The sequence below is a fragment of the Oncorhynchus nerka genome, linkage group LG3 (genome assembly GCF_034236695.1).
Source record: "Oncorhynchus nerka isolate Pitt River linkage group LG3, Oner_Uvic_2.0, whole genome shotgun sequence".
In the NCBI taxonomy this organism is placed as follows: Eukaryota; Metazoa; Chordata; class Actinopteri; order Salmoniformes; family Salmonidae; genus Oncorhynchus; species Oncorhynchus nerka.
The window spans coordinates 58,554,157-58,566,547 of record NC_088398.1 but is presented as its reverse complement, the minus strand read 5'-3'; the positions used below and the strand labels follow the sequence as shown (position 1 = coordinate 58,566,547).

The following is a 12,391-nucleotide window of genomic DNA, read 5'->3' as shown; positions in this document are numbered from 1 at the left end:
TGAAGACATAAAAACTATGAAATAACAGATATGGAATGATGTAGTAACCAAAAAAGTGTTAAACAAATCAAAATATATTTGAGATTCTGCAAAGTAGCCATCTTTTGCCTTGATGACAGCTTTGCACACTCTTGGCATTCTCTCAACCAGCTCCATGAGGTAGTCACCTAGAATGCATTTAAATTAACAGGTGTGCCTTATTAAAAGTTGATTTGTAGAATTACTTTCCTTCTTAATGCGTTTGAGCCAATCAGTTGTGTTATGACAAGGTAATGGTGGTATACAGAAGATAGACTTCAACTGAATGTTATTGGAGAACCTTGCATAACTTTACCAGTGGGTGATTTTTATAGGGGTGAGTGCTAAATATACTAGCTATTCAAGATTTTGGCATTCACTGTTTGATAGGAATTTGAATAGTCCCAATATATCAGCACGCAGGCTGTGCAGCACACAGGTACAGGTATTGTGTGTGTGGGTGCGACGTGCATGGGTGTGTGCGTGCATCATGTCTGTTCCTGTAGTTCTCGTGTCCCTGGCTCACACAGTGCTTCAGATGGGTGACAGCGATTTTCTGCCAATTAACACAGAACCTCTCTCTCAAACACACACACACACACACCTTGCGCCCCCCTCCTCATCTCTCATACACCGAATCAGCGAAGCAGGTGACAACATGCCGATTTAAATGCTGTCTGTCCTCTTCTTACTGTGTAGCTTGTGTTTATGTTCGTGTCTGAGAAACTGTGACCATGACTCTGTGGCTGTTATTGTAGTTGTACATTTCCCTTGCTTTGACCTGCCTGTGTTCATTGAAAGTACACACACACACACACACACACAGTGTTTATTCCCAGAGACTGGTCCTAGGGACAGATGTAAACAGGCGTAGACAACCTTTTCATGTCCCTGCTGCTGGTCATTAATCCTGTTCTCTGAAACACAAGGGAATAATAGAACCACTGTGTCCCTCAGAGAAGAGGGAGCCAGGAACAAGGCCCTGGACACATACATTTTTGTGGGGGGGGCTGAAAACAAGAGACCTGGAGCACTGTTCAGGAAGCCAACTGGTAAACTAGCCTGATTATTTCAGCAAGGTCATGAATTAATTGGATGTCATAAGGTGAATGCACCAATTTGTAAGTCGCTCTGGATAAGAGCGTCTGCTAAATGACTTAAATGTAAATGTAAGATAGGGCTATTTGGCAAAAAACAAAGTCCATATTATGGCAAGAACAGCTCAAATAAGCAAAGAGAATCGACAGTCCATCATTACTTTAAGACATGAAGGTCAGTCAATACGGAAAATTGCAAGAACTTTGAAAGTTTCTTCAAGTGCAGTTGCAAAAACCAACACTATGATGAAACTGGCTGTTGTGAGGACTGCTACAGGAAAGGAAGACCCAGAGTTATCTCTGCTGCAGAGGATAAGTTCATTAGAGTTAACTGCACCTCAGATTGCAGCCCAAATAAATGCTTCACAGAGTTCAAGTAACAGACATCAACTGTTCAACATCAACTGTTCAGAGGAGACTGCGTGATTCAGGCCTTCATGGTCAAAATGCTGCCAAGAAACCACTACTAAAGGACACCAATAATAAGAAGAGACTTGTTTGGGCCAGGAAACACAAGCAATGGACATTAGACCGGTGGACATCTGTCATTTGGTCTGATGAGTCCATATTTGAGATACAGAGTAGGTGAACAGATGATCTCTGCATATGTGTGGTTCCCACCGTGAAGCATGGAGGAGGAGGTGTGATGGTGTGGAGGTGCTTTGCTCGTGACAGTGATTTTGTCAGTGATTTCTTTAGAATTCAAGGCACACTTAACCTGCATGGCTACCACAGCATTCTGCAGCAATACGCCATCCCATCTGGTTTGCGCTTAGTGGGACAATTATTTGTTTTTCAACAAGACAATGACCCAATGCACACCTCTAGGCTGGGTAAGGGCTATTTGAACTAGAAGGAGAGTGGTGGTGCTGCATCAGATGACCTGGCCTCCACAATCACCCGACCTCAACCCAATTGAGATGGTTTGGGATGAGTTGGACTGCAGAGTGAAGGAAAAGCAGCCACCAAGTGTTCAGCATATGTTGGAAAAGCATTCCTTATGATGCTGGTTGAGAGATTGCCAAGGTTGTGCAAAGCTGTCATCAAGGTGAAGGGTGGCTACTTTGAAGAATCTAAAATATATTTTGATTTGTTTACCACTTTTTTTGGTTATTACATGTTTCAATATGTGTTATTTCATAGTTTAGATGTCTTCACTATTATTCGAAAATATAGAACATTTGTAAAAAATAAAGAAAACCCCCTGAATGCGTCGGTGTCCAAACTTTTGACTGGTACTTACTGTAAGCCGATATCAGTATTTGTATTAACCTACTGTTTTTACAGTACATGAATTAACAAATTCATGAATGATTTAATGGAAGTAATAATGGTATAATATGTGTTCTTCAGCAGTTCTATTTTTTTAACCTTATAATCAATATGTTACCACATAAGATTGATTAAGCTAAATACAGCTGGCACTATGATTACACTAATTTGCAGTTGCATAATATGTCATTTTCACAGTTTACAACAAATTAATGGGTCGATTATATAGCTGTTAAACTTGTATCTGACAAACGTGTCGCAGTAGTAGCAAACTGTTTATCACTGAAGCTTATCTAAACTCATTATGTATTCAATAGTTCCTTATAATGTGCACTCACAGTACACATGTTTATGCCCACACACACAATCCACTGCTGAAATCCCTGATCACATAGTCCTCAATCACACACTGTTCCCTGAGCATCTCTCTACGCACGCGCACACACACACACACACACACACACACACACACACACACACACACACACACACACACACACACACACACACACACACACACACACACACATCCGTTACAAGTATGGGATTACAAAAAGACGGTAACTGTAATCCGTTGTGCTGCAAGCAAAAATATTCCAATCAGATTACAGATACTTTGAAAAACTAGATTATTATTTCAAGGATTACTTTTAAATTCAGAAAGGATGTTTGCAAAAAAAAATATTTGACACTTCACTGTTTTCTCAATGATGTTCAAATCAGCATTGAACAATAGCGCAAATTTAAGTTTTTTGCATCTGAGCGAGTCTGACCACAAATCAGAGACCACTATGATGACACACCAAATGCGGGAAAAGAGCAGGAATAGGCTTTTGTAGGCTACTGTCTAAAACTATGTCTTCCAATGGTGTGACTCCTGTCGGCATCCAAAGATTATCCAAATTGAATAAACGCTTGGAGGTAAAGATGACAGCAGTGGTATAGTCTACGGCGATACGGATATCACTTATTATTGATATCTACATAGCGCATTGATGTGAATCACACTACTGCTCTCTCATTTAGCTATTTGCGGTTTACGGATTGTGGTTGTTCACAAATCTAAATGTATATTTGAACCCAATAATAGTTGAATTCAAGAAGTTTTATGATGCCTATCAATCATTGTTTTTGAAACCAGTGGACAGCAAGTAAAACATGTGCTCTTGCAACAGCTGCATAGTGAGGATCCCAGCCTTTGGAATAAACAGGGCTTTTATTACTCAATCTAATTCATGCTGATAAAAATACATCCATAGGCCTAATGGACACATGCTTAAACTCGCACACTTTTGATAGACTTAAATGTGCAATCTGTAGTTGCTACATACATTTTTGGACTTCTAAATTATATATATTAATGTAAAGATATACTTTTATCATATGATTATATGTAGTAGAAAGCAATGGGTTAGAAGAAGCCTACATAACCAACCAATAAAGTAAAATGTAACATCCATGTATGGCCAGTTATGTATTTTTGTCTTCTTCTAATGCCTCTTAAGGGGAAAGTCATCTCAAAGTAACTGAATGTAATCAGATTACGTTGCTGAGTTTGGGTTGTCCAAAAGTTACGTTACTGTTTACAATTTGGAACTAGTAACTAACGGATTACATTTAGAAAGTAACCTACCCACACACACACACACACACACACACACACACACACACACACACACACACACACACTGCTCTCAATGTAATCCCCTAAATACCTGTGGCTCACTGGTGTAGGAGGCAGACAGTTGTGTTGCTATGGAGCAGAGCGGGGGAGGAGAGGGGTTATAAGAGGAGGGGATGGGAGAGGAGGGGAGGGGAGGGGGAAGAGAATAAAATAGCACTCTAGAGGATAGGAGAGGAAGGAAAGGAGAAGAGAAAAGTAAAGAGGATAGGATAGGAGAAGTAGAGGAGGGAGAGGATATAAAGGGAGGAGAGGAGGAGAGGATAGAAAGGGAGAGAAGGAGAGCAGAGGGGAAGAAAGGAAAGAAGAGGAGGGGATGGGAGAGAGGGGAGCAGAGGAAAGAGAGGAGAGGAGGGGTAACAGCGGGTAGAACAGAGCAGATACCTGTATGTCCTCTTTAGGCGGCCTGATCTAAGTCAACACAGCTGGGGTAAGCGGTGATCGCTCGCTGGCTGGCTGATTGACGGACTGACTGGCTGCCTGATCTCAGATATTAAAATCCCTGCTCCAGCATTATAATCACCTCACACACACACGCACAGACTCACACACACAGACTCACACACAGACTCACACACAGACTCACACACACACACAGACTCATTGTATAGTCAGGACTCTCCACTGAGCACTTCTCCCCTCCCTGAAATGACATGATGTCACACTGAGCCTCTGTATAGGAATAGGCCACATACAGGGCTACATGTCAATTCAACAGTCTAGGGAAAATGTATTTTAAAATGATTGAGCTAAATTGGAGTGATTTTGCTCTTTTCTCATAACTTTTCTTGTTGAAGCTGTCTCTTGTCTTAATGCTTTAAAGTACAATTTCAAGCACTTTTTTATCAAATCTGAAAAAACATTTTGTGTGATCCATAATTTACTGCTGTTGAAATAATTGCTGTGAGTGTGATACTTTCAGTGATTCTTTTGCAACATTCCTCCTCTTCACTGGATCTTCACACCAGATTAAACACCCTGGTAAAGGTGTGTGTGTGTGTGTGTGTGTGTGTGTGTGTGTGTGTGTGTTCTCCACTACCCTATAGTTAGGAGATGAGTGACTGGAGAGGAGAGAGAGAACAAAAATGTACATGACTAATCTGAATCTCCTAGACCAGACTGCTCCAGAGCAGAAACACACTCATTATTTATATCAGGCTGTGTCTCAAATGGCACCCTATTCCCTATATAGAGCACTACTTTTGACCAGGACCCATAGGGAGGTATCTGTTTAAAAGTAGTACACTATGCAGGGAATGAGGTGCTATTTGGGACACAGCTCAGAGCGATGACGTACCTTGTATGGCCTACTAATCTAATGTACACTCCTCATCTTGTTTTTCAGGCAGAAGTACAAAAACACGTCTCAAAGGTACGTCACATGGTATCTGTCTATCTACTCTCTCTCTTTGTATGCGTGTGTGTGTGTGTGTATACATATATATGTGTATATATATATATATATATATATATATATATATGTGTGTATATATATACAGTGGGGAGAACAAGTATTTGATACACTGCCGATTTTGCAGGTTTTCCTACTTACAAAGCATGTAAAGGTCTGTCATTTTTATCATAAGTACACTTCAACTGTGAGAGACGGAATCTACAACAAAAATCCAGAAAATCACATTACATGATTTTTAAGTAATTAATTTGCATTTTATTGCATGACATAAGTATTTGATCACCTACCAACCAGTAAGAATTCTGGCTCTCACAGACCTGTTTGTTTTTCTTTAAGAAGCCCTCATGTTCACCACTCATTAGCTGTATTAATTGCACCTGTTTGAACTCGTTGCATGTATAAAAGACCACACACTCAATCAAACAGACTCCAACCTCTCCACAATGGCCAAGACCAGAGAGCTGTGTAAGGACATCAGGGATAAAATTGTAGACCTGCACAAGGCTGGGATGGGCTACAGGAAAATAGGCAAGCAGCTTGGTGAGAAGGCAACAACTGTTGGCGCAATTATTAGAAAATGGAAGAAGTTCAAGATGACGGTCAATCCCCCTCGGTCTGGGGCTCCATGCAAGATCTCACCTCGTGGGGCATCAATGATCATGAGGAAGGTGAGGGATCAGCCCAGAACTACACAGCAGGACCTGGTCAATGACCTGAAGAGAGCTGGGACCACAGTCTCAAAGAAAACCATTAGTAACACACTACGCCGTCATGGATTAAAATCCTGCAGCGCACGCAAGGTCCCCCTGCTCAAGCCAGCGCATGTCCAGGCCATCTGAAGTTTGCCAATGAACATCTGGATGAATGGAGGAATGGGAGAAGGTCATGTGGGCTGATGAGACAAAAATATAGCTTTTTTGTCTAATCTCCACTCGCCTTGTTTGGAGGAAGAAGAAGGATGAGTACAACCCCAAGAACACCATCCCAACCATGAAGCATGGAGTTGGAAACATCATTCTTTGGGGATGCTTTTCTGCAAAGGGGACAGGATGACTGCACCGTATTGAGGGGAGGATGGATGGGGCCATGTATCGCGAGATCTTGGCCAACAACCTCCTTCCCTCAGTCATTGAAGATGGGTCGTGGCTGGGTCTTCCAGCATGACAACGACCCGAAACACACAGCCAGGGCAACTAAGGAGTGGCTCCGTAAGAAGCATCTAAAGGTCCTGGAGTGGCCTAGCCAGTCTCAAGACCTGAACCCAATAGAAAATCTTTGGAGGGAGCTGAAAGTCTGTATTGCCCAGCGACCCCAAAACCTGAAGGATCTGGAGAAGGTCTGTATGGAGGAGTGGGCCAAAATCCCTGCTGCAGTGTGTGCAAACCTGGTCAAGAACTACAGGAAACATATGATCTCTGTAATTGCAAACAAAGGTGACTGACATAACAGGAGAAAAAACCAAGGTTGCCAGGTGCACGGTGTTTCCTCCGACACATTGGTGCTGCTGGCTTCTGGGTTGGATGCGCGCTGTGTTAAGAAGCAGTGCGGCTTGGTTGGGTTGTGTATCGGAGGACGCATGACTTTCAACCTTCGTCTCTCCCGAGCCCGTACGGGAGTTGTAGCGATGAGACAAAATAGTAGCTACTAAACAATTGGATGCCACGAAATTGGGGAGAAAAAGGGGTAAAAATGAGAAAATAATAAATAAATAAATAAATAAAGAAGTGTACCTATGATAAAACATTACAGACCTCTACATGCTTTGTAAGTAGGAAACACTGACGATTTTGCAAGTTTTCAAATACTTGTTCTCCCCACTGTATGTGTATATGTATGTATGTATGTATGTATGTATGTATGTATGTATGTATGTATGTATGTATGTATGTATGTATGTATGTATGTATGTATGTATGTATATGTAGTAGCTACCGAATGTCATTTTTTGGTGAGTTTGGACATTTACAATGAGAGCCACTGTGCAGGTGTTGATGCATGCTTGTCTGAAGGACTGTCTGTGTGGAGTCTTGAGTCGCTAGGGCAACAGGCCTGCCTGCTCTGAGAAGAGGGGCAGACTGAGGGGCAGAGAACAGAGAGGAGAAAAAATGCAAGGAAATCAGGATAGATAGCAGTGGCAGCAGTACAGATAATGCATCCACAGTTAAAGGTTAAATAAAATGAAATCCAAAATGCTTCTCAAACACTGCCGAAAGCTAACACTATATGATGCCTTGTCTCCTTATTAATTTAGCCACTTAATTAGCTAACTAGCAAGTTAAACCATATACACAGCGTCCACTTTCTCCCATTGTGCTATTTACAAACAAATGCGACTGGCTCAGCTTTTCTGGGGAACTATGGTAAGCTTAATAATGTAAAATAATGTGACAGGTGAAATGAAGAACGCAATCTGCTTTAGTTATTGAAAAACCAACCTGTGGCTGTTTCAAATACCGGGGCATACTGTATATACAGTATACCACCCACACCTAGTGTATATACAGTATACCACCCACACCTAGTGTATATACAGTATACCACCCACACCTAGTGTATATACAGTATACCACCCACACCTAGTGTATATAGCAGGGAGGGGCAACTGCCAGCCTGCAGCCTCCATTTTGAAGGCCCGGAGATCAAGTTCCAAAACAAAGAAAAAATACATCTATTTTTTTGGGTGGGGGGAGCTCAGTCGGGGTCTCAATTTACTGTTGAGAGTTAGAATATTCGAATACACAAGGTGCAATTTCGAAATTATGTTTTTCTCCTGTTATGTCAGTCACTGACAGTCACTCAATTACCCCATGTCAGCAAAATTGGTTTTATTTGTAAGTTATCTAAACTTCTAGTAATCATGTTCAAATTACTGACCAGGGGCCGACATTGATTTGGTTAGTCACTCTTACTCAGATATCATAAAAACCTACCAACATTTCTCTCCACCTCATGGCAAAACGTGTAGAATTGCAGCAAACTTAAAAATGTTATTTAAGTCCCATGAAAAAAATCCTTGATTGCAGGAAATGAACTCTAAAACAAAAATGTTTCTCTCCACTGTCAAGGGGGGGGCAACTAAATTGTTTTGCTTGCAAGGTGTGGGTATGGATGTGGGTAGGCAGACCTGCAAGCCACTGCGGCCCCTCATGATGAGTTCAGATTTTTTTGTGGCCCCTACATCCATCAACGTTGCCTATCCCTAATCTACAGGATAAAACATGTGAGGCTCTTGTTGAAGCTAAACTGTATGTGGGTTTAAATACTATATTCACACTATACTGTACTGTGTTGGTTTGAGTGTCTTGTTACATCCCTTTCATACTGTATGGTGGGGTCAGTAGCTCTCACAGAGAGCACATTCAGAAACTGTTAAGTTTGATCAATTGGCCTTCACACACACACACACACAAATACACAGGGAGACACGCACACACATACATGCACGCGCACGCACACACACACGCACACATATACACACACACTACATTATGCAGTCTACTGTTGAAAGCTTGCATTCATGCAACATGCTCACACGTAGGTGCTCTTCCACAATGGCCCTTAGCACAGGTTTTTCCTCGTCTGTCTGTCTGGTCCGGTCCCGTCCCGTCTGTAAGTGTGGGTGTTGATTGTGAAGTGTGTAGAAATATAATGATACAGAACTCTGCATTAGTATTTAACGCAGTATGTTATACTGTATTCAACACATGTATATAACACATCTGCCATGCTGAGCCTCAATAAGGCCCTAAAAATTGTCAAAGACTCCAGCCACCCTAGTCATAGACTGTTCTCTCTGCTACCGCACGACAAGCGGTACCGGAACGCCATGTCTAGGTCCAAAAGGCTTCTTAACAGCTTCTACCCTCAAGCCATAAGACTCCAGAACAGGTAATCAAATGGCTACCCAGACTAATTCTATTGACCCCACCCATCTACTCACACCATTTCAACACTGCTGCTACTCTGTTTCTTATCTATATATTATCTATGTTTATTATCATAGTCACTTTAACTCTACCTACATGTACATATTACCTCAACTAACCTGTGCCCCAGCACATTGATTCTGTACCAGTTCCCCCTATATATAGCCTTGCTACCTTTTTATTTTATTGTTGCTCTTTAATTATTAGTTATTTATATATATATATATATATATATATATATATATATATATATTTTTTTTTTTTTTAACTTCAGTTTATTTTAGTTAATGCTTTCTTTACACTTATTTTTTTTTTAACTGCATTGTTGGTTATGGGCTTGTAAGTAAGCATTTCACTGTTATGTCTACACCTGTTGTATTCGGTGCATGTGACAAATAACATTTGTTTTGATTCAACAGAACTGTTACATTGTCTCCGGAACCTAGAACAAAAATCTTGCGTAATTGCGTCAGATGCTCAATTAAGTCCTAGGAGGAGATAACGAGACTAGCAAGCCACTCCACCGCCCTAAATGGAAACTCTGAGACAAATCATTGGACAAATGTCCTCTCCCCTTCCAAAATTCAAAAGATGCGAACACCTGTAAAATCGGAATTTGTTACGAAAAAAAATCTGTGCACCGGAACAAAGTTCATTGTTAGTCGTCGCATCCCACAGTCTGTTGACAGACGCTGCAATACCATCCTTTGTTACGTGTGTTTGTCCACAAAAGATTAGACTAGAGGGTACAATATTTGGCCAATGATTCAGAGAGCAGTCTGTTATTAAGGGAGTTGTTGTGAACTGTGTAGTTGCGCCGATCGCATGAGTTATTGTCCATTCTCTGTGGTTGATTAATCAAACAATTTTTAAGAATCTTCATGAATAGATCATGTTAGTTAGTGGTTTTGATTGTAGCAATACACTTTCAAATATTGACTCCTGGGTGAGTCATTTCAACTGGCCCATAGAGTTCTCTCTCCACTAGAGGTACCCATTGAACTATCCCACTAAATCCACTCAATGTGACATCAACAGGAGATACTGTTCAGCAACAGGAGATACTATACAGTATGTTGAAAAAGTTCAAAAATGTAATCGATTAATTGCAATTAAATCCCAACATTCTGGACTGCTGTTCAAATGTAGCTTTGAGGATGCCATAGCTCAAATGTATTTACTAAATGTGTTTCTAGTATAAGTGATTGGCCATAATTTTACTGAAGCTCTATATACTGTTATAGTGTAATAGCTTTTGATAAGGCATCAATGACAGGAGCAGAGCAGATATGAGACAAGCTGTGACTCGAATAGCCAACTGTCAGTCAAGCTGTCTCAGTAAAAGCGTGAAGACATTATGTATTTTTAGTACATGTACATGCAGGATGTCTTCAGAGTGAGCAGAGGCCAGATTGGTCACTCCACAAAAAGAGTGCCTTTTGTGTCCCTTTGATATTCTAAGTAGACATTTTGCACCAATATTGCATTTTAAAAGCCTTTTTTCCTATGAATAAAGACTTGCTAAAGTGTCAAAATTCAGCATTTTGACATGTCCCCAATCAACCTTGTGTCATTTTTAGGAAGATTTGACCTCACTTAAGTTTCACCATTATTGTTAAGCCCAAGTAATTTTTTTGCTTTGACAAAGTCATTTCTGAAGATTAATATTTATTTAATGTGATTAATTTACATCTGTTCCTCATTTTATTGAAAAATAAACATTGAACATCTGATAGTCAAAAATCATAGTGTAAAAGCAGGTGAGCTGGTTATACTATTTGACCATTTTCTAGTGTTTAGTGTTGGAAAACTGAGCGGGTCGAGCATAACACATCAACCCTGTTACCCAAAGATAGACAAGCTACAACTGTTTTAACAATCAAATGTTTTTGTGAAGCTTGCGTTCAAGTGCCAAGCTTCCATTCCCCCCTGTCACAAGGGGATTTATGGCTGATGTAGCCCTGTAGTGCTGTCTTTTGGTCATTGACTGCATATGAGTCAAGCTGTGCCTCTGACAGTCAACCGTCAGTCAAGCTGTCTCAGTAAAAACGTGAAGAGATGATGTATTCATTGTACATGCAGCTTGTCTAGAGTCAGCAGAGAATAGGGGAGGTGGCTATAAACTACTTAAATGTTTGTATTCCTGGCTTTGACTCCTCTCCTCTCCGTCTATAGCTATTGTGTGTTCACGCACAGTATGTATGCTCAGTAGGTACTGTACGTCTCTGTGTGCCCTGAACCCTTTCCCTGAACCCTCTCTATCTCATATATTCTGTTGTGTGAATGTATGCTCAGTAGCTCCTTGAACCCTTTCCACCCAAATCTAAACCCCATGCTGTGTGTGTGTGTACTTGATTATACTGTGACTCCAATCCAGTTTTAACCTTCTATTGTGCACATATGTGAAGTATGTTCAGTAAGTCTATGTCCCTGACCCAGCAGCAGCAGATTGGTTAGTTGATTCACTGTGCTCTGGTGTTTCCTGGCAACCAGCTGTTCTCTCCTTTCTATTTTTCCCCCTTTACATACTCTCCAATGATAGGCAGCTGTTAATGGACAGCCAATCATTATGAAGTGTTGCCAATCTATTCAGGAATGTGGCCTTCATAATAACAATTGAAGGTACTGCAGATGTTGATCTCGATGGTTGGTTTAACTATAATGTTGAATTGGTTTCTGATAGAGGTGATATCTTTGAACAACTTGGCATCTTCTCAGACTCTGTTCTAGTGTTGGGCCACGTCCAGATTTCCATACCTTCATACCGTGCCTGTGCCATCCCGTGGTATACAGCATTACCGGTAGTGCGCACAAGGGGCCTTTTTCTTTTTACGTAAAAAAACATCACTTACCATAATGCTAACAAGTACTAAAGAATCCCCATAGTTGATACTAGATAAATGCGAACGAGCGCATGCAAACATTTACTAGTAAGACAGACAACCCAGCTAATGCAAGTATCTTAAAATGCAGTTTGTGGTAT

The 12,391-nt window shown here is 40.9% G+C and overlaps 1 protein-coding gene across 2 annotated transcripts in view; it reads left to right on the top strand.

Annotated features, from left to right (window-relative positions):
- LOC115111433 (dual specificity calcium/calmodulin-dependent 3',5'-cyclic nucleotide phosphodiesterase 1A-like) overlaps positions 1–12,391 on the top strand; it is an 80,930-nt gene that overhangs the window by 21,394 nt on the left and 47,145 nt on the right. For both annotated transcript variants that reach the window (XM_065013761.1, XM_029637473.2), the window contains exon 2: positions 5,414–5,440. In XM_065013761.1, coding sequence (XP_064869833.1) covers positions 5,414–5,440 — 27 coding nt within the window. The remainder of the gene's footprint in view (positions 1–5,413; positions 5,441–12,391) is intronic.